General features: G+C 41.2%; 1 protein-coding gene across 1 annotated transcript in view; it reads right to left on the minus strand.

Moving 5' to 3' along the window:
* Positions 1–273: 273 nt before the first annotated feature.
* Positions 274–22,178, minus strand: part of LOC133014520 (plectin-like) — a 64,105-nt gene continuing 42,200 nt past the window's right edge. Inside the window, exons 17-35 of the mRNA XM_061081787.1 lie at positions 21,977–22,138; positions 21,769–21,873; positions 21,576–21,671; positions 21,335–21,460; positions 21,045–21,197; positions 20,777–20,931; positions 20,007–20,133; positions 19,468–19,651; positions 18,636–18,793; positions 17,579–17,757; positions 17,356–17,494; positions 16,851–17,207; positions 16,490–16,573; positions 16,267–16,371; positions 16,024–16,122; positions 10,766–14,119; positions 1,346–8,424; positions 1,071–1,184; positions 274–936 (exon numbers count right to left, since the gene is read on the minus strand). Of these exons, the coding sequence (XP_060937770.1) occupies positions 2,263–8,424; positions 10,766–14,119; positions 16,024–16,122; positions 16,267–16,371; positions 16,490–16,573; positions 16,851–17,207; positions 17,356–17,494; positions 17,579–17,757; positions 18,636–18,793; positions 19,468–19,651; positions 20,007–20,133; positions 20,777–20,931; positions 21,045–21,197; positions 21,335–21,460; positions 21,576–21,671; positions 21,769–21,873; positions 21,977–22,138 (11,745 nt within the window). The 3' untranslated portion in view covers positions 274–936; positions 1,071–1,184; positions 1,346–2,262. The remainder of the gene's footprint in view (positions 937–1,070; positions 1,185–1,345; positions 8,425–10,765; positions 14,120–16,023; positions 16,123–16,266; positions 16,372–16,489; positions 16,574–16,850; positions 17,208–17,355; positions 17,495–17,578; positions 17,758–18,635; positions 18,794–19,467; positions 19,652–20,006; positions 20,134–20,776; positions 20,932–21,044; positions 21,198–21,334; positions 21,461–21,575; positions 21,672–21,768; positions 21,874–21,976; positions 22,139–22,178) is intronic.

The following is a 22,178-nucleotide window of genomic DNA, read 5'->3' on the forward strand; positions in this document are numbered from 1 at the left end:
AACCTGTTTACAATATTCACATGAAGCTTCATTCACACAATCAGTCATGAAGCTATATTTTTTTTATATTGCTTACATATTCACCTAGAGCACTAGCATCTTTTAACATGTAGTTATGGAAGATGTATAATGTGAAGTATTCACAGTATGTCAAATATTTTATTTGATTTGGTTGTGTGTCATTGGTGATCAAATGTAACACGAGTTTTGAAAAAAGGAAATCTACTAGAAATGTCTTCAGATGCATGGTATCAATATATAGATGACAAGAGGGCCTCTTCAGAGCATATTTATTTACAACAGTGTTATGTTCAGAACAATGAATCCACTCAATATATCATTCAAAGCTAAATCTGCCCCCCAAAAAACAACCAGTTAGTTTGTGAGTTTATATATCGCTAATATTAAAACCAGCACAGTTACTATCTGCAGTTGTCTTTATTTTACATCGACATTTTCCCAAATATCCTTGGTAAAGTTATTAAACATGCAAGACAAATTCCTAACATATCAAAAACATGATGAAAACATAGTAAAATGATTTACAGAGACAAAAAACTTAAAGGAAAAGAAATACTTGACATATAAAAATCACTATAGGCAAAATAAAGCTTGAAGCTGTTTTTTGAGTTTCTTAATTTTTATATGATACATTCATGAAATGTGCTGTTGTGTTAAATGTGTGAGTTCTACAAATTTCTCAACTCATACTTTGGTTGAAATGAATTTAAAGTCCCAGGTTTAAGACTAGTGAAATGATGTGCTGTTATATCAACATATGTCACAATTAGCGTTCAGGTAATAAATGCATGAAAAAGGGCCATGAATGAAGTGTGTTCCTAAGAAGGCATCCCAAGATGATGTCAGGTTGACTCAGCCTCAGCTTTCTTCAAATGTGATGCGCAATGGAAAGAATGGATGAACTCAATGGCAGATCTAGAAACAAAAAGGAAATAACTATGAATTAAAATCAAAATAAAGCAAACAAGCAGCAAGAACAAAATAGGAATTAAACGAAAATTGTGAAAAAATAAAAATTATATGTTTTTTCAAACATACATACACTGTACCTGTGTTACTGCGTGAGGATGATATGGACTCAGGAATCCATCCAAGTTGATGGAATCGTATGCTCCGGCCAACTGAGTATCTCTGCTCAGATGTTGTCTAAGGGACTGAGGCAGCTGTCGAAGACAAAAGGATAAGCAACAGTCAATAAGCAGCAATTGGGATTTTTTAACTGAATAAGCTGGTATCATCTTGTGTGTGGGATGGCGTACAGAAATGGCTTTGATGTGAAAGAAACGTAAAGACAAAAGAATAAATAAAAAATTTTTTAACTTACAAGAACCAAAATAACAGGAGGCAGGTCTGTATGGGAGAGGAGGAGCAAGTCTGACACCATCTTGGGATTAATCAGGAACACTTGATTGATGGTGAATATGAAGAATCCAAAAACTTATAGTGTGTAAAAGAAAGATGAACTCAAAAAAAAAGCAAAAGTCTAATGAATATAAATGAGTACAAAGCAATAACAGATCTGACACTAACTTTAGGCGGTCTGCGTAACGTTAATTCTGGCACTTCTTTTCAGTGTTGTATTCTTGTAGTGTCAACTTTTTTAGTATCTCACATGTGTATATTTATTGGGTATTTTATTTAGTTACCCAGACACCATTTCACATCAAAACATTAACACAAAATCTGTCCATATTCTATACAGACATTTAGAAAGTTGAAGGCATCCAAGTATTTTTGAATCTGTTTAAAAAACTATGTTGACATACAGTATATCACACTATACTGTCGAAAAAAGATAAAAAATAGACATATTTTCTTGAATGTTTAAGGTAACAAGGAATACTGGAAAAATATTTCTGTTTGACATACATACATTATATATTAGTTTCAGAAAGCAAGTATACAACTTTTTAACGTGTAAAATTAAAACTGTGGTCACGTAAAAACAGCTAAAATTCCATGCTTTGCTTTGTAAAATATGAACTGATTTTTGGAATCAGTACTTAGGGAAATTAATATTTTATATATTTAACAATGCTTGATTATGTCTCCATATATGTGGCAGATTTTTTACATCTGCTATATATGAAAGAATCAAAAGCCAATAGTGACCACATGCAGGGCAGAATAAATAAATTATATTTTCTTTGTTACTGTTTCAAATTTTTTTCCTATGAAAAATGCAACTCTAAAATGCATTAGTATTTTTGGTTCTTAGTTGTTAGAAAGAAAAGGAGCTAATCAGAATCTGCGGTTGTAGCCAGTTGAAGAGGATGAGAAGGAGGAGGAGGAGAAGTTCATGCTGAAGCCAGAGCCTGCATCGATGCTGCCTCTCCTCGAGCCTGTTCGGGATCCGGTCCTTGAGCCAGTCCGAGAACCATAGGCAGATCCAGAATTACTGGCATTGTAAGGACTGTAAAGGCCTTTGCTGGATTCTGAGGAGGCCTCCAGGAGCCTTAGGCTAGTTCCTTCCTCGATCATACTTCTATCCATGGCATCTTTGAAGGAGATTTTCAGTTTGGTTTTTGGACATGTTAGGTATTTAGAATAAGCACTGACATCTCTTAGTTTCTGGGCAGTGCGGGCATCAATTGTGCCCTTCCTGATGGATTCATCAAGGGTCACTCTGTCCTCAACGTCAGGTTCAATAAGTCCACCAGTTAGATACTGGATCTCAAGAAAACGCTGGCCAGCCTCGTAGTATAACCAGCCCTTCTTCAGAGCCTGGGAGGCAGACATCTTCACTTTAGTTCTTGGGTCTTCAAATCCATTGAATGCTTTTTGAGCCAGACTGAGGCGATCAACAACGATTTTATCCACAAGACCCTTTTCTGCTGCATCAGTGACTGACAATCTCTCGCCACTTGTTGGATCAATTATTCCTCCCGTGCATGCCTGGGCCTCCAACAGTCTTTGGCCTGTGATGTTGTCTACCAGGTTTCTGTGTATTGCCTCTGTGACAGACACTTTCTCCAGCGTGTCAATGTCTAAGATACCGGCTATGGGTCCAGTCAACTCTGATGGGTCATTCCATATGACTGCAGGTGCTTTAACGGAGGGTATGGGGCTCATGGAAGAGGAGAAGGTGGAACCAGTGGTGGAACCAAAGGAGGATGTTCGTGAACGGAAGCCACCCATATTGCCAGACAGCATGTCAGCGAATTCTGTGATGGACAGATTTCCAGATCGGTATGTATCAAGAGCCTTTTGGTCGATGAGACCACGTGAAAGAGCATCATCAACATCATACTGTCTCCCTGACCTCCTGTCAATGATAAGGGATTTGACATTACCATCAGAGGAAGTCGTTGTGATCTCTTCCCATTCACACTCTTGCTCAGCAAGCTCCAGGTAGGTTTGATGGTCAATGAGTCCCTTCCTGTAGGCCTCATACACAGTCATTTCTTTGCCTGTCTCTGGATCTACAATGACTACTCTGCGTTTGCGAACTGAGGTTTTGGAGGAGGTCTTCCTTTCCCGCTTTTTGTCTTTCAATAGTAGGAGCACCAGGCCAGTGTCAGGATCAGTAATGCATCTCTCCATGAGCTGGAGGTAGGTTAGGTTTTCCTCAGTGTTGGGATCAAAGAAACCTTTGGTATCATCAGATGGATCGGTCAGGATCTCGTTCATTTCCTCATCAAAGAACCCACGTTTGTAGGCTACCTCAACTGGCACTCTGTGACTTTCCTCTGGGTCAATGATTCCACCTGTGGCAATCTGGGCTTCCAGGAGACGGATACCATGATCTTTCAGGATGAGCCCCTTTTTCATGGCCTGAAACAGGGAGATTGTATTGCCCGAATAAGGATCTCTATATCCGGTCACAGCACGCTCTGCAGAGAGAAGCTTGTCTTTGAATTCTGGACCTACAATTCCCATTCTCACTGCTTCACTGACAGTCAGTTTGAGATTTTTGATTGGATCAATGACAAAGGCAGTGGCTGCCTGGGCCTCAAGTAGCTCAAACGCAGTTCCTGGCCTAATCATGTTCTTCTTCATGGCCTGGTAAATTGATAGACGTTCCTTTGTGGATTCCAAAAACACACCAGCAATACAGCTGGTGCCTTCAAGGTACCTTGATAGCCTCTCGCTCACCTCCTCCACTGAAATTAGACCTTCATTCAGTTGGGTGACAGTCTCCTGATCGATAATTTGGGACCTGAGCAGCTCTTCCATTGTGATTTGTTTCCTGAGACCTTTGAATGTCAGCCTCTTGTCTCCCAGTGAGAGGAGTCGCAATCCACCATCTAACTTGCATCTCTTGAGCAGCTGTGCATATGGTAGTTTCTCATCTGTGACAGGGTCAACAAAACCTTTAACTTCACTAGCCAGTCTCTCATTGGTTTCCTTGTTGATATAACCTCTTTGTATGGCAATGTCTGCTGGCAGATGGAACTGGAATTCAGGATCAATAATACCACCAGTGGCAGTTTGTGCCTCTAACATTTTCAGAGCATAATCCTCTGGAACAAGATCCTTCTTCATGGCCTGGAAAAGAGATATGACTTTCCCACTGTATGGATCTTTGTATCCTGTGACCGCTCTTTCTGCTGAGAGAAGTTTATCATGGATCTCAGGTCCAACAACACCTTTACGAACTGCTTCATCAACAGTGAGTGTCTCATTCTTTACTGGATCAACGAGGAATCCTGTCGCAGCTTGGGCTTCTAGGAGGTTCATGGCTACTTCTTGTTTAAGAAAACCTCTCTTCATTGCTTGGTATATGCTTACCTTGGAAGTTGAGTCTGTTGTGACCCCAGCAACACAGCCTGTGCCGTAGAGATACTGTTTCACACTGGTCATCTCCATTATGTCCCGGATATTCCTCTTGCCCTGCTTAATAAGGTTATATGTCTCCAAGTCGATGATGCGGGCATTGTAGAGCTCCTCAATAGTTATTATTCTTCTCAAAGTCTTATATGACAGTGGACTGTCATTTCGAATTATCTCTCTCTGCTCCATTATCTCAATAATAATGATGATCATCCTCTCTTTGGTGATTTGGCCAGAGCGATATTCATTCATTAGCTTCTGCCTCTCCGATTCTGGAATCAGATTTGAATTCATGACATCCCAGAGGTTCAATGGTTTATCAGCAAGGCCCTCAATTGGAATATCAATCTGGGTGTCGGTCAGGTCACTCTCCGTTTGTTCCTCCGTGTAGAGATATGTCTTCTCCACAACAGTTGGAGACTGAGGTTTGGAGAGTGGGAGGATGTACAGGCCTGTCTCTGGATCTCTTTGACATTTGTTTTTAAGCTGTCTATAGGTTGCATTCTCGTCACTCTCTGGGTCTGAGAAAGCCTTATTATCATCAGTTGGTTCAGATAGGGTCTTAGCAACTTCTTTGCTGAAAATGTTCTTCTGATATGCAACATCCTCTGGGACACGATGGCTATTTACAGGGTCAATGATTCCTCCGCTAACCATTTGTGCCTCTAGCAGTGGCATGGCATGCTCTTTAAGGATGAGATCTTTCTGCATTGCTTCAAACAGGGAAATTTTGCTTCCTGTGAATGGATCTTTATAGCCAGTGACAGCTTTTTCTGCAGAGAGGAGTTTTTCATGTAGCTCTGGACCAACAAGGCCTGACTTTACTGCCTCATCTACTGACAGACACTGGTTCCTTACTGGATCTACCATGAACCCAGTTGCAGCTTGGGCCTCAAGAAGTGAAAGCCCTGTCTTATGTCTGAGGAGCTTTTTCTTCATAGCCTGATAAATGCTTATTTTCTCTTTTGTTGGCTCGAGGTAGATTCCAGCAATGCTATCAGATCCCTTGAGGTATTTATTGATGTCGGGATTCTTTTCACTGACTTCTTTCGGTGTTGTTTTGCCTTGTTGAATGAGCTCAAACGTTGGTTTGTCAATAATTTTGGAATCATACAGGGAGCCTGCTGGGACAGGGGCTCTGAGTCCCTTGAAGCTGGACTGTTCTTGTTTCTTGGCCTCTTTGTCATCCACAATTGTGATTACAATTTTGATGATCCTTTCAATTGTAATCTTTCCAGACCTAAACTGTCTGAGGAGGTCAAGCCTTTGTTCCTCAGTGAGATATTCAGAGTTGATGATTTCCCAGATGGTCATCTTTCTGCCTTTGAATGGACCAGAGTCAATCTCAACAACGGCCTGAGTCATAGCCTCTTTTGTCTGGGTTTCGGTGTATGATGGCTCCTCCTTTGCATTGATTGCTTCATCAGAAAGAGGAAGAAGCTGGAGACCAGTTTTCTTGTCAGTGACACATCTCTCGAAGAGCTGTGAGTAGGTGACCTTCTCTTTAGTGTTGGGGTCAAAGAAGCATTTAGTTTCATCAGTGGGACTGCTCAAAACCTGTTTCATTTCATCATCAAAATAATTTCTCTTGCAGGCAATATCATGTGAAATGCGATGGCTTTTTACAGGGTCAATGATGCCACCGGTGGTCATTTGGGCATCGAGCAGCCGGATTCCTTGTTCCTTAGGTATGAGATCCTTTTTCATTGCTTGATAGAGAGAGACAGTTTTTCCAGTGTAAGGATCTTTGAAACCTGTGACAGCTCTCTCTGCAGACAGGAGCTTTTCATGCAGCTCAGGACCAACAACACCTGCTTTGACAGCTTCATCAACCGTGTACTTCTGATTCTGTACAGGGTCAACCACATAGCCTGTTCCTGCTTGGGCTTCGAGCATAATCAAGGCAGGTCCCTGCCTCATTATATCATTTTTCATGGCTTGATAAAAGGACATTGTCTCTTTGGTTGAGTCAGTTACTACACCTGCAATGCAATTTGTACCTTTCAATGCTTTATGGACAGGCTCCATTTCAGACACCTCTTTGACTGTCTTTTTGCCCTTGTTTAATTTGTTGAACAGGTCTTTATCAATGATTTTGGATTCCAGAAGCTCAGCGGCAGGGACAGGTGCTCTCAGACCATCAAAAGTAATTTCTTTCTTCTTCTCCTTCTCCTCTGCAACTGTAATCACTATTTTAATGATCTTTTCAATTGTGATTTTGCCGGTCTTGTATTGCCGGAGGAGATCCTTCTTCTGGTCCTCAGTGAAGTACTCAGAGTTTATTATTTCCCAAATGGTGACCGTCTTTCCCTTGAATTTTCCAAATGGCACCGACACAGTTGTTTTGCTGAACACATCCTTGGTCTCCTCCTCTGTGTATATGCTTGAGCACTGAGCAGCTTTGTCTGTGATTGGCAGGAGTAACAGACCGGTGTCGGGGTCAGTGACACATCTTGCCATTAGCTCAGAATACGTCAAAGGTTCCTGAGTGCTGGGGTCAAAGTAGCCCTTTTGATCCTCTGAGGGGTTCTCCATAACCTTATTCATTTCTGCATCATATTGTCCCTGCTTGTAGGCTGTTTCATTTGGTACACGGTGACTATTGATAGGGTCAATTATGCCACCAGTTGCAAGCTGGGCCTCGAGGACTCTGATGGCATGATCATGCTCTGTGAGACCCTTCTTCATAGCTTCAAAGAAAGAGATCTTCCCACCAGTATATGGGTCTTTGTAACCAAAAACAGCTCTCTCAGCTGAAAGCATTTTGTTGTGCAGTTCCGGGCCAATCAAACCCTCCTTAACAGCCTCATTAACAGAAAGTTTCTTATTTTGAATAGGGTCTAACATATAACCTGTAGCCGCCTGTGCTTCAAGAAGGATCAAGGCTGTGCCCGGAGTAATCTTCTTCTCTTCTGATGCTACATAGATGGACATTTTTTGGTTAGATGGTGTCAAAACACCGGCAATGCAATTCTTTCCTTTAAGAATTACTTTAAGTTTTTCGGTTTCACCAAGCTCTTGAGCAGTGGTTTTGCCCTTTTTCAGTTTGTCAAAGTCCTTTTTGGGTAAAAGGCCAATTTCATGAAGTCTGCTTGCAGGTACCTTATCTCGAATGCCATCAAAAGCTAATGGATCTGGTCTCTTTTCTACACTGTCTACCACATCGCTGGCATTTCTTCCATTGTAAACTGGACTTATTGTCTTAACTACTGTGACAGATTCTTTGGTGACTTGATCTTTTTGTGCGTCTTCAAGCTGTTGCAGCTTCTCACGCAATTTCCGGTTTTCCTCTGCGAGAATCCTTTCCTGCTCTAGTCTCTGATTTTCCAGGTCCTGCATTTCTTTCTGCTTGTTAAGCATTGAGGTCTCAGCCTCTTTCTGCCTATTTAGGGCTGCATCCATGGTAGCCTGGAGTTTCTTCTTCTCCTCCTCCATCTGCTGTCTCTGGCGCTCCTGTTCATCCTTGAGGGCCTTGGCCTTTTTAACCTCTTCTTCAAACTGGCTCTCCAGCTTCTTTTTCTGATCTTCAATTAGTTTCTCCTTCTTCAACAGCATTTCCTTCTCAGTCAGGAACGTCTGCTGGAGCAGTGTTTTCTCGTGTTCCATTTGTTTCTGCTGTGCATCGGCGATCTAATAGAGAAGCAAGAGAAAACAAGTTACAATAGGTTTTTGGCTGAGGCACATAATTAAATATTTTAAAAATATGTAAAATGTGTATATAATTTGTAATGGATAAAACTTGCACAATGCACTATGCTTATGCAATTAGAGATCAGAAATATTCACCAGTTAAATTTATATATCAGATTTTCAATTTATTAATGTATATTTTCGCAAAATACTACTGAACCAACTTTTTACAAAATTTTGTGCAGGTGTGGGGCATGACCGAAGGACATTAAATTATTGAGCAGTTCCTAAAAAAAGTGTGTTTTCAGTAATGATTCTTTGTTTAGTTTAACATGGCCAGATAGGTCTTGGCAGACACATGCCCTATCTGAGCTTCTGGAAATATTTTCATTTTCTAGCATCCCAAGATTTAAGATTTATTATTGTACTGCAGTATTCTCTGTATTTCTGCCTACATTAAAATATATATATATATATATATATCATGAATCGAAACATGTCAATGTTATTTCTAAAATATCTTATAAAATGATACGGTAAAACTAAATTAATTTACACCATGTTAGTGTCCTCTGATATCCTCTTCCAGAGAGGAGTTCACGCATGGACCACAGCGGACATTTAGGCTAAAAACATGGCGTAAATGACCTTGTTTTGTGTCGAATTTGAATTTCAGGGCTTACAGACACCACAGGAGGAGTATGGAGGCATGTTATGTTTTTAATCTCTAGTTTGTTTACGTTTGAAGAATTGGTCACTATTTACTTTAATTGTATTGGATTTGGCTCCAACACTGTTTACCCCTATAACTCCAAAAGTCTTTTGTGGATTCGAACACTTCACCCACCCCTCCATCGCTATAGTGGTGAGTATTTTCGACGTACATTTCAATATGAACATAGTTAGCAACTTTCAGCAACCTTCCTGGAAATATATTTATAATTAACTTCTTGTCTGTAAAGTATATGTAATAATACTCACATTTAAACCTTCAATCTCTAAAACATTGCGCAGGCCCAGATCGAGACTACTCAGATTGGGAGGGGCAATTAGATATCAGGGTAGGGCAACTTTTCACAGAGTGGACTTTGTGTTAAGAGTTTTTCCGAGTTTTAAAGAACGCGCCTCAATAGGAAATTTAACCAAGCCATGGTATAATGTAAATATGTAATATAACAATAATACTACTAATAATTATTATTTTTTACACTGGCACACACAGATAAGTGCAACCAAACTTTTTTATGCCTGCGCGGGAGCACACATTCAGGTGAAGAGATCCAGTGAGGAAGCTGTGAACGGATGATGCTGTAATTAAACACAACACTGACGATTATTTTTAATGAAAAAGGTGTCATGGGTTTAAATATGTTACAAAAGAAGTTCAGCAGCCAAATTTAATTTAGTAGATGAACAAACTGTGAACGCCTGCAGACTTTGGCTTGGCTGTCCTCTGTGTAGCACCTGAAGGCAGCACTAATAATAATCAACGTTTGATCGATCTGTCCTTTTTATGAATGGATATCGGATCATTCAATTGAAGATCAATTTTTATCAAAGAATATTTTAAACCCAGCCCTATGTCCAACCAGCAATTTCGAAATCAATCCAAATTTTGTCGGGGCGAATGAAATAAACGTGATTGGCAGATTGAAATTGCACAAGATAAAGCTGACCAATTGGGTGGGCAGAATAAAAATTTGGGTGGGCATAGCCCACCCCAGGCCACTTCAAGATCCAATCCGACATTGTTTAACTTACTGTCATCTGCAAAAACTTAGTTGAGTACAAAATAAAACATTCCTACAACTTTCTTTTTGTCAGCTCTGCCTATCGAAAGGTCACACTCAACTTCACAGAACTTAGAAAATATGTAAAGACTATTTGGTTCAGTTCAGAAAAATCACAAAAAAATTATCTCTGGATTCCAAAGCAATGGGAACAGCAATGTGACGAAATAGTGAATCATTGAAAGAATGCCCCTCTGAGTGGAGCTTCTTTTTACTAAATTGGTTGAGGATTGTCATAGTTTTCAGCCATTTTACCCTATTGTAAATAATATTTTTTAGTACTGCAAGTTCTGAAACTGAAAGAAATATGAAGCATGTCTTAAAATGAGGAAACATTCCAGGGTATGAGGGGACATTCAAGATGTGATTTGCATGAGCACAGTGCACTGTAAATAAATTAAATTTCAATCATATTTAAAATCAAAGATTCGATTTCATGATTAGTAAAATAAGAGAAAGATATAGAGAAAATAAAGGAAAAAGAGTGTTAATTTTCTGATAGAATTCACAATGACATAAGCTGCTTTGTTATGCCATTTTTGACACAATACCTCTTTAGATTTATATTGAAGTTCCTCAGCATCCTGTTTCAGTCTAGACTTCTCCTTCTCTAGGTCTGCGATTGCTTTTCGTAAATCATCAGCCTCTTTACTGGTATTAAGTCTGTCGACCGTCATTTTTTCCACGACTGTCATTTTTTCTTTGGTAGCTATTTCAGTCTCATGAAGACGAGCAGCAATTGTGTCAGCTTGTTTCCTGAATTTCTTTGCCTCCTGTTCAGCTTTGGCCTGGGCTTCACTGAGCTGAGAAACCTGAAGCTTGAGTTTTTCAGCTTCAGCTATGATTTCCAATTGTCTTTTCCTTTCTTCTCCAAGGGATTTCTGGTACTCCTCAGTTTCCTCTTCCAGACGCTGCTGCATTAGCTGTTTATCCTCCAGCAACTTTTGTGCCTGCTGTTGAGCCAAGTCCTTCTGCCTTTGGAGCATCTCTGCCTCAGCTTTAAGTTTAGATGCCTCTTGTATGGCCTGCATTTTCTCTTTGAGCATTTTCTCTGCAAGAGCTCTTTGCTGATTTAGATCATCTTCTGCAATCTGTCTTAAGCGTGCAGCCTCTTTGGCTTCTACACTAAGTCTAGCAGCGTCCTCTGCGAGATTTTTCATAGTTTCAGCCTCTTCTTCAAGGAATTTTTGCGTGTTATCTTTGTCTTTCTTGATGAGGCGCTGGTTTTCCTCCTCAATTCTCAATTTTAGTTTGAGAAGTTCCTCCATCTGAAACTTGACTTTGAACAACTCCTCCTCCACCTGGCCCCTTTGTTTGACAGCGTCATCAACCTCATCCTTCAAGCGCTGCAGCTCTTCATCCAGGACAGATTTCTGATTATCAGTTTCATCAAGCTGAAGTTTAACCTTTGTGAGCTCTTGCTCCACTTGGAACTTCTGCTTTAATGTTTGCTCTGCCAATTTTTTGTGCTTAGCCATTTCAGCATCGGCATGATGCTTCTGCTTGAGTGCTGAAGTTTCTGCTTGTGCTCGTTTGGCAGCTTCAAATTCCGCCTCCTTCCTCAATCTCTCAGCATCCTCTTGAGCTTTGGCTTGGAATGCAGCTTCCTGCTCAGCAGCTGCTCTTTGTCGTTCTGCTTCTTCTGCTTGCTGACGGAAGAGAGCTGCCTCTCTCTCTGCCTTCTCCTTAGCAGCCTCTGCCTCCTTGGCAAGCTTCTTGGCTTTCTCATACTCATCCTTAAGCTTCTTTTTCGTGATGCCGTCTTCCTTCTGTTGAGCAAGGACACTTTGAACTTGCTGCTCAGCTACATTGCATTTCAAGGACGCTTGTTGGGCTGCAACAATTTGTTTTTCAGCTTCTTCGTCAGCCTCATCTTTCTGCTTTCGGGCTTCTTCTGCTTTCTTTTTCAGACGATCCAGCTCATCCTGGGCTGTCTTGCATTGTCTGCCTGCCTCTTCTTCAGCAGCTGTAATCTTTTTAACCTTCTCCTCTGCTTCCCTCCTCCTCCTCTCCTCCTCAAGGGCAAGCTGTCTTAGTTTCTCTGACTCCTCCTCTGCTCTGAGCTTGCTTTGCTGAGTTTCCTCTGCAATGTTTTTCAGTTTGTTAAGCTCTAGCTCCAGGTCAAGTTTTCCTGATGAAGCCTTCTCAAAGTTGAGCTTAAGGATTCTGATCTCTTCCTCTACAACCCGCCTCTGTTTGAGTGTGTCATCCACTATGGCCTTTTGTCTTTCCATTTCAGTATCAGATGATTTCTTGAGTTGAATTATTTTTTCCTCAATCTCTTGCTTGTGCTGGTTGGCCTGGTCTTCCAGAGCTTTCCTCTGGTATGCCTCATCCTCAGCATGTCGCCGGAGTCTCTCGTTTTCTGCCTCCTTCTCTTTCAGGGCAATTTCGGCTTCTGTTTTTAAACGGGTAGCGTCACTTATTGCAGCCAGCTTCTCTTTGAGAATTCTCTCAGCCTCTGCTCTCTGACGAGCAGCCTCTTCCTCAGCAACTTGTCTCTGGTGCTTGGCTTCCTCTGAAATGGCTCTAAGCTTGCTTGCCTCGTCAGCCAGGTCCTTCATCTTGGCGGCTTCAGCCTCAAGAAGTTGTTTGCTCTTTTCTGTGTTGGACATGGTCTCCTTTTCTGCCTTGGACTTGAGCTGAATGAGTATATCCATTTCACTCCTCACTTTGGCCAGTTCATCCTCCAGCAGTTTCCTCTGTTGTTGAGCTGCAACAACTTCATTCTTCAGGCGGTAGAGTTCATCTTCAAGGAGGGATCTCTGCTGTTCTGCATTGTCAAAGTCTGCCCTAAGTCGAATCAGTTCTTGTTCTGCAGTGAGTTTCTGTTGAGCTGTGCTCTCAGCAATCTTCCTCTGCCTCTCCAGCTCTTTTTCGGCCATATCCTTCTGCTTCAGGGCTGAGTCTTCAGCTTTGGCTCTCTTCTTAGCCTCACGCTCAGCCTCGTCTTTTTGCTTTTCAGCCTCCTCTTGAGCAAGGCTCTTTTTGTGAGCTTCTTCCTCAGCCTGGAGTCTCAGACGGAGGGCCTCATTTGCTTTCTGCCTCCATTTTTCAAGCTCTTTTTCGGCCTCTTCCCTGGCATCTTCTGCATCTTCCTGTTGTCTCTTAAGATGTGCTGCTTGTTGTTGCAGCTGAAGGACAGCACCATGCTCCTGTTTGAGTGATTCCTCTAACTTTGAGGTCTTTTCCACAAAGGAGTGGTGTTTGCTCTGGAGCTCAGTGGCAGCAGTCTTCTGGGCTACCTCCTGAGCAACCTTGATTTGTCTTGCCTTTTCTATTTCTGCTTGCTTTACCTGCCTTTCAGCCTCCTCGGCCTGCCTCTTTAGATTTTCAAGGTCTTCCAGGGCTATTTGCTTTTGCCTGGCAGCTTCCTTCTCTGCTTCAGATTTCAGTTGGAGTTCCTCCTCTGCAATGCGCTTTTTCTGGGTCTCTTCCTGGACTTGTTTGCGGAGTTTCTCAGCTTCCTCTTGGGCAGCCTTCCTGAGTCTCTCAGCCTCGGCTGCTCTGTCACGAAGTTGCTTGAGCTCAGATTCTGCAGTCGATTTTTGATGAACAGTTGTCTCCAGCTGAATCCTAATAAGGTGGATTTCCTCTTCAATCTTGAGCCTGCTTTGGAGAGCGTCATCCACTTGTTGACTTTTGTCGTTGATCTGTTGCTCTGACATGTTTTTGAGCTCATGCAGTTCCAGCTGGATGTTGTGTTTTTGTTTTTCTGCATCTACAGCAGCATTTTCTCTCTTGCTTACTTCCTGCTGCATTTTGAGCTTCAGCTCCTGAGCCTCTTTCTCAGCTTTGGCAATGGCCTTTGCGTGACCTTCGGCTAACTGCTTCTGTTTGTCTAACTCGGCCTGCATCTTGGCCATTTTTTGCTGCTCTTCCGCTTTGAGTTTCTCTGCAGCTTTCTGCATTAGTGGAAGCAAATGGTAAAGAAAGGATTAAAATCAAGCATGACAGGTTAAAGGTAACACGTTACACTAACCAGCTCTACACAGTGTGGCTTTAAGTTGTAATTACTATAGTAATCACAGCTTAATCATACTGGAGCGATTTAATGTACTGTATTACCCAGGCAATGTTAATGTTAAGAAATTAGCTCAAAGATCAATCACTAGATGCAAATTAGATGCACAATCATCACAGTTATGTTAATTCATGATGCAATAGAAATAATTGAAGACAATTGAAGACAATTCAGGGAAAAATGGATGATGGAAATGTATCAATAATGTATGGAAACAAAATATCACTTCACAACACACAGCAAGAAAATCATATGGCATGCAACTGTAGCTGTAGCATTAAGGTCCTAAAATTGCATAATGAATGATACTAATATATCAAAGTCTACATTGTAACTTAAATGCTTAAATTGCTGAAATATTTTGTTGACAGCTATATTCCTGTTATATTGTGTATGCAGTTAGACTTTCTACACATTTATGTTATCAATATCGAAATACTTGTTTAAGTATAATACTATGTTTAATATGTAGTATTAGTAATGGTATTGTCAAGATTCTATTTCACTTGTTGTGTTGTTTGTGTTACTATAGATTGCAATACAATCTGACAATAAACGTATTGTGTGACATTTGTAACATAATTCATTCTATCTTTAAAAATAAAGACTAAGTGCTTAACAATAAGCATTATTCACACCATTCACTTAGTGTTTTTTTTTTTAATTTCATTCCATGCACTCGGGGGTTCTCTCTTATCACAAAGTAGAATGAAAAGGAAAGAAAAAGTCAAGAGGTTCAGACGATGTCACTGTTAGTTCAAATCTAGCTTATGACTGCAGTAAGTTTAGGAAGCACCGTAAATGAAGTTAAGTAGGCTGACTATGCATAAACCTTGAGTAAGGGTGTTAGTGATGTGGAGACACGATAGATATTTGCATTAATTCTACATAATGCTGAAGTGAAAGCAAGAAAATTGAATGGAAAGACAAGAATGTGACAAGTGTTAGTGACAGAGGGAATAGACGGACAGCATAGAAATACTATAACATAATTTACCTCTTTAATGCTGAAACAAGTAAAGCGTTCATCATGGCAAAGCACTGGCAAGCAGTTAAGAGGAGCAAAGAAATGAAAAAAACATTAGGGTTAGAATATAGCGTAAAACCGTAAACGTGTGTTGAGTTAGAAAGTAGAAAGAGAAGAGCTGAATACCATGATAACCAGTGAGAAACGACAGAGTCCTAGTTTGGATTTTCTTTAAAATAAAGAAGCCAGTGGGTGAAGGAAGAATAGAAAAAACGAAAGAAGTGAAAGAAAGAACCCCTTGTTTTGAATCTACAATTGCACAACACACACAATGAATGGAAATGGAGTAGATCATGGATTTCTGATCATACACTCTGTTATATTTGTTCATTCTAGTTTAAGACATTGAGAGTCAGGATGTCAGTGGCTTCCAACTGAAAAATGAACTTCACTCAATCGCCATGAATCACATTTGTATGTAATATATATTCCTTCCTCTTTTTACAAACCTTAAGTCTTCACATGACCACTACTGTCAGTGTATAGTATCCTCCAAAAATATTTGTTCAGCTACAGCATGCCAATGTTTCATGCATAACCAGTGCAAAGGAACTGTTTTGTCACCCGTACATTAATGTCATGTGTGGATATGTGTGTGTGTGTGTGTGTAAGACACACAGACAAAAGTGCGTGCATTCATGCGTTTCGGTGATCGGCGGTAAACTTGTTTGTAAGACGGTCGGTCGATTATTTGGTTGATTTGTTAGCTTAATGTTAGAATTTAGTTTGTTTGGGATCCTTGGCCTGATGTCACGCACCTCCTCGTTCTCCAAGCGGCACTGCGTGTCGGTGATGAACTTGATGTACTGACTCGTCAGAGTCATCAGCTCACTGTACCTGGTCCTCAGTGTTACATACTAATACAGGGAGACACAAACAGCACTTAAACATTTGAAATGATCAGTGTATTAGGGCTCCTGCAGAGAAAGGGATGTTGTCCTTTATTTGAATATTCAGTATTTTCTAGAAACTGGAACTAAAATGGATTTGAAGGATCATACCTCCTGAATAATGTTGTCAGAAGCAGAATCCATTTTGGATTTCTTTACGGGAGAAGTTAGAGGCTCCACCTGAGCTTTGTAGGCGACCAGCTGGAGTTCGTAGTCCTATTAGGTGAATAAAAAACAGTCTCCATACATCAGTTATGTCACAGACCTTTTAATAAATGCTTCAAACTAGAATATGTACAACATTTAATGCAGACTTTTGTCCTATAATACTCACCTTGATTGTATCAATGTATGCTTTAGCATAATTTTGACACTCATCAACACTGTCTTTGTTCTTCTCAATCTCCTCCAGCAGTTTCTGTTATGAAAAATAATTCAAGTAAGACACGTGAATCTGTCAATCATTCGTTCTTTTTTTCTATTCTCAATTAAGAACCCCAAATAAAAAAAAGGGGCCATGGTCCAAACTCGATTTTGATCATTCATTGTCTGATATGTCGAACCCAGAAGTCACTGTTTCATTAGCTGTTTATTAAAGGCAGCTGGATCAGTGAAATGTGACGATAATATTCGTCATCGGAAAGAGTCAGACAATGAGAGCCAGAATCAGTAATAAAATATGAATACAATTATACCTTTTCCTGGGCAAGCTGCTCTTTCAGAGTTTTGCTGTCAGTGATGGACACTGCCTGGATCTTCTCCTGCCTTTGCTTGGCGTCGGCAATCCAGCTGATCAGCCAATCGTAGCTCTCGCGATAGTAGCCTAGCTGGCGGCCAAGCTGCTCCAGCTCCCTCTGGCGTAGGTCAACCTGGGTGAACACCGCCTTCCAGCGGTCCTGGAGGCCGGATAGAAGCTGGCGGTAGTGGTCCAGCTCGGTGTCCCGCTCGCTGTGCACACGGTACATCTTGTCGCTCACAGTGGACGCTTTCTTCAGCTCTTCCTCCAGGGAATCAAACACAGGCTGTTCACTCTCGGCCTCAACCCGCATTTTCTGTAGAAAGTGACGAAAATAAATATAGGGTCAGCGGTGAGCAAGCATGATCACCATAAATGATAAGGCTGAAATGGATTTCATTCACAATCATGAATTTAATATTTCTGAGAACTGAGAGCTGGTAAAAGAATCGTATGCAGTGTACCTTCAGCTTGGATCTGTAATTCTCTACTTCCTTGACGTCACTGGGCACAGTGTGAACCTCCCGCAGGCAGTCCTCATACTGCTTGAGAACTCCCTCAGCGCCCTGTGTGTTACGGATGACCATATCCACAGTCTTCAGCCTGGGACAAGAAACAATGATAACATAAGTAAAGGAGTACGACACTGACCCATTTCCTCTGAAGAGTAAGTGGCGGCGGACTCACTTGTCAAGATAAATGGAGGAGAGCATGTGGGCATGGTCCATCTTCTGCACAGTGAGCTCGAGCTCTGAGCGCAGCACAGGAGCTGAGGCAGACTGCTGAGGGGAGGACAGGACGTCCTGTGTCCTAACAGATACTTTGTCCAGATCCTTCTTGAGGCCCTCAAGCTCCACCTGCACTTTCTGTATCACAGAGGACGACAACAAGAGTTAACAATATTTAGAGCGTCAACCTGATTGATTTTTAAAATAAACTAGGACATTGTCTGTGCTGAGGACCGGATTCAAAAAGAAAATACTTCAAATATGCTGGGGGAAACCTTACAACTTTAACAAACATGTGTAGTGATTCTCTGGATCGGCCAGCAATTCTGCTCTGACTTTAATGGGTTCGGTCTCGGCGGGAACGTGTGCAGCCACAGTAGGAACTTCTCACTGAGCAGTGTACAAATTCAAGATCTCCAAACAGCTGCGATTCTCTGGTTTATTTGCATACACGCAGTTCACGCTCACTTTCATCGCTCATCAACTACACCTTTATTAAATTTTCATTTCACTTTAATTTCTCTGCTTCAGCTTGTCTTTCTGTTTTCTTTAAGGGATTTGTTTTGCCTCGAAGATCATGTTGTGGATGATTTCCTCTGCAGAGATGGTTCATTAGTCTTACACCAAGAAACTATGAAAACTAGGCTAGTTCATGGGATAATCACATAATTTATTAACACCGTCATGAAACATCGTAATTCAGTTATAACGCAGAAACATGCAATAGACATTATAATTTGCTGGGTATTTCTCAGCAGTTTTTAAATTGAGACACATTTCCACTTTTTTTGGACTATATCCTCAGCTTAAATAAGAAAACAAGTCTACAGGAAACCCAGCAGATTCCTGCCATGTCCAACACAGAGGAAGAAGCTGGTCGAAGCTCCCCTGTCTCTGCTGGTTATGTTTCTTTTATGATCATTTCCCTAAATTCTCAAAGTTAATATGAAATGGATACTATTTTCCCGATGTCATATTGCTGTTTAAACACATTGCAGTAAATGAAACTGCATTACCTTCTGCTCTGTTGTCTTGCGAACGCATTCCTTCAGAGGCTCCTTGTCCAGGGGTTTGCGTATGCGAGCCACAGTCTTAGCCTCACAGTCCTCGATGTGCAGACGCAGGTCCTTGATCTCAGAGATGTAGTTCTTACACAGAGACTCGTTCTTTTGACCTGTGCAGTAGCACACACATTGGTTTAGAACTACAGGAACACACTGAAGTCTATGGATACCTTGAGGTGAGCTTAAATGCATGGTAAGTTCAAGAATGCAGACAACACCTTTGGCTGACATGACATGGTACGATGCAAGGTTTAGGATTTGATACTTATTAATTTGATTTCTGTAAACTTATAGCAATGTTCAACTGCAGTGCATTTACGCTCAATCAGACATGCAGCTGGTCATGTGTTGTGTCTCAAACGCACACAGCTCCATATTCCTTTATAACATACAGTATAAAGAGGGTATTTTCTCCCAAATTAATCACACTATCATGTATTAGGTGGCTGCATGACAAAAACCAAAACATATTGTAGCCTAACACACAACACATGGGTTCTATTTGATGCAGATCTGCCAGAAAAGCAGCCTACAAAACCACATGCAGTCACACAGGACTCTAATCTAAAATTCAAACATCTCGACTAAAGCTCAAAGCCTGTACACACACGAGCTTGGTGAGCTGCAGCTGTGCCTGGCTTTAAATCACTCACCTTTGAGCCTATCAACCATTTGTCCTGAAAGGTGAATGGACATCATGAAGTTGCTGAAAACCTACTGTACCTACTTTATATGTACAGGAACAATGAAAAGCTGACGTGTGGTGTAGGGAAATCATTTCTACCTTTCTCCATGGAGCGAAGCAGGTTGTCGAAATGCTGGGTGGACTGGGTGTAGTCTCCCTCGATCTGCATGCGGTCGTCAGGGCCAAAGAGCTGTGAGTCCTGGCTGTCACGCATGTAGTCCTGGTAGTGCAGCTCCAGGTTCCTCATCATCAGCCTGTATTCCTCTGTTTTCATGGTCCTTAACTGCATGGAAGGAAGAAAATAGGATAGGATATAGAGGCAGAAGTTCACAGTGTGAAGAGGGTGATGCTGTAATTGGATTTATTTGCAGGGAGCCAGGCTCCTTTTTATGATTATGAATATACCTTATATATTTATTTTAAAAAATAACAAATTATCCTGTAGTTATGAATTCTACAAAAATAATTAATTACATAATTACATGAGGTGGGTGCAATCTCGTTATCTCTATAAAGTAGGCTGAGGTTCAGGTTGTATTTAGTTTTTTCCAGATTTCAGATACTATATTTTACTGAAACCTTTATGTTGCACCTTCACGTCAATGTGTGGAGTAGTGTATAATGGTGTTAGTCCTCACCATGGTGATGTTCCAGGATCGAATCTGTGTGAAATCTCTCATCAGGTACTGCCAGGACAGCATGCTCTTCATGTCAACGTGGAGCATCTGCCACATGGTCACCATCTGCTGGTGACCCCCGTCCAGACTGGAGGACGAGAGGAATGTAAAAAGTGGAGGAATTAAGAAACAATTGACACAATAGAATTTACTCAGCATGAGGTGTCAGATATTGGATAATCTGTGTTGAAGGGCATTTTTCTTCATTAACTTGTTAGCAATTTGCATTCGGTGTCTCTAAAAAGTCACAAGATGACTAATCAAATCTTCTGAGGCAGCAGTTGTACGATCATAAGACCAAATTTCTAACAAACCTTGCTCCTTCAAAGTCTTGGGAAACAAAATACAGTTTGTGCAGTGTGCACTAGATATATACTATACTACACTATACTATATATTTGCAAAACTATAAATCAACCTAACAGTTCAATGTCACTATAGGTATCATAATTGCTGGATTAGTACAACTACTAGTAAACCTACCTTCTGGTGGATGGAACAAATTACAGTGTCTAACAGCTGCAAGAGTAAGCTAGGTTATGTTTTCCCCTCTGTCTGTTTGTTTGTAAGCAAGATTACCCAAAAGACAACTTTCAAATTTTTTTATCATTTACACTGGGAATAAATCATTTATTTTGATGAAATAAATCTTCATTTGATTCCACTTAAGGGTCCTGTTGGTGGAGGCGTGCGCTCTACTGCGTGCCATTCTACTTTTACTATGTTCTCACCTGGACACACTGTCCACAGCCTCCTTGTTGACTGGAGGTACCATGAAGCAGACAGAGGGCACCACTGCCTCGTGTCCTGAGTGGTTCAGGACCTTCCACTTGAAGGGCTGGGAGTTGTTGAGGAGAGCACACTCATCGCCTTTATGGACAGTGATCTGAAACAAGAGTTGAGATATACACCATGAAGAAAACATAGTCAAGCTAACACAACCTCTCTGGTCTGTGAATGATGATAAGTAAGTGGGGAGTGGTTAGTAGGGGCTCTCACCTCTTGTTGCTTGAAGTCACAGACAGCCTGAATGGGTGTTTTGCCTTTGATGGGGGTTGTGGGGTTGCGTGGTTTCAGCTGGATGATGGACTTGGCTCTCTTGTTCAGGCCGGTCACCATGGTCTTGAATTCATTCAGCTCCTCCTTCTCTTCCTGTTGCGAAGAAATGAAGTCAGACTTAATAAGACTAAAATAATAGCAACATTTCTGATGTTAAACATGAGCAGTAGGATAATTCTGCAGTTTGAATTAACAACCCTATCTACATTTTTATTGTATTCATCACTTACCACAGCGTCCTGCAGCAGGTCCTCCAGGCGTGTGGCGGTTGTAGAGCGGTCGCAGCTGTATTTCTTTTTCATGGTCTCTTGCATTTTCTTCATCTTGTCCTGAGCCTCCTTTACGTCGGCAAAGAACTGTAGAAAAAAGACCATCACCATCAGGGAAATAGAATTTGAATCTCAGTTGTGGGAATGTTGATGCATGTCTACTGTGTCCAATGGAATTCCGATGAATGTCCCTGTTCCATACCTGGTAGTAGGCTGTGTTCTCTTTGAGATGAGCCTCAATACAGCAGCACAGCTGAAGGAGCCAGCTCCACTGAGTCTGCAGGGCAGCTGTGAAGGCCTGGCATGGACAAAGAAGAGGGCAAATAAGTTGGGGACTCACTGAGATGCTTTTATGCTGTGAATCTTTACGGTTTAATGGGGTGATGAGGAATTACCTCAACTGTCTTCTTGCCAGGATGTCCATCCCTGACAAGTTTGTCTCCCAAAGTCTGGATATCATTGACTTTCTTCTCCCTCAGCTCCAGCTCTCGCATGAGCCCCTGAAGAATTGAAATGTAAAAGTAAATCACGACCTTGCTTAGGATGACAATTGTGGATTCATTCAGTTATTTAATATAAGAGAAATAATCATTGAAAACTCACAGAGTAGTTGTCTTTCTTAGCAGTCATGTTGGTGTTTCTGTCACTCCAGTCGAAGTTGACGTCCTCCTCCTCTTTTTCATTTAACCACATCAGTTCCTTGGTGGAGGAGCTGACAAAAGAGTGGAGTAAATCCAGGTTCCTCAGGCGGGACTTGGAAGAGTTCTGAAAGAAAGAAAAGAAAAAACAGTTGGACACAGATATA

Source organism: Limanda limanda, chromosome 11 (genome assembly GCF_963576545.1).
Source record: "Limanda limanda chromosome 11, fLimLim1.1, whole genome shotgun sequence".
Classification (NCBI taxonomy): domain Eukaryota; kingdom Metazoa; phylum Chordata; class Actinopteri; order Pleuronectiformes; family Pleuronectidae; genus Limanda; species Limanda limanda.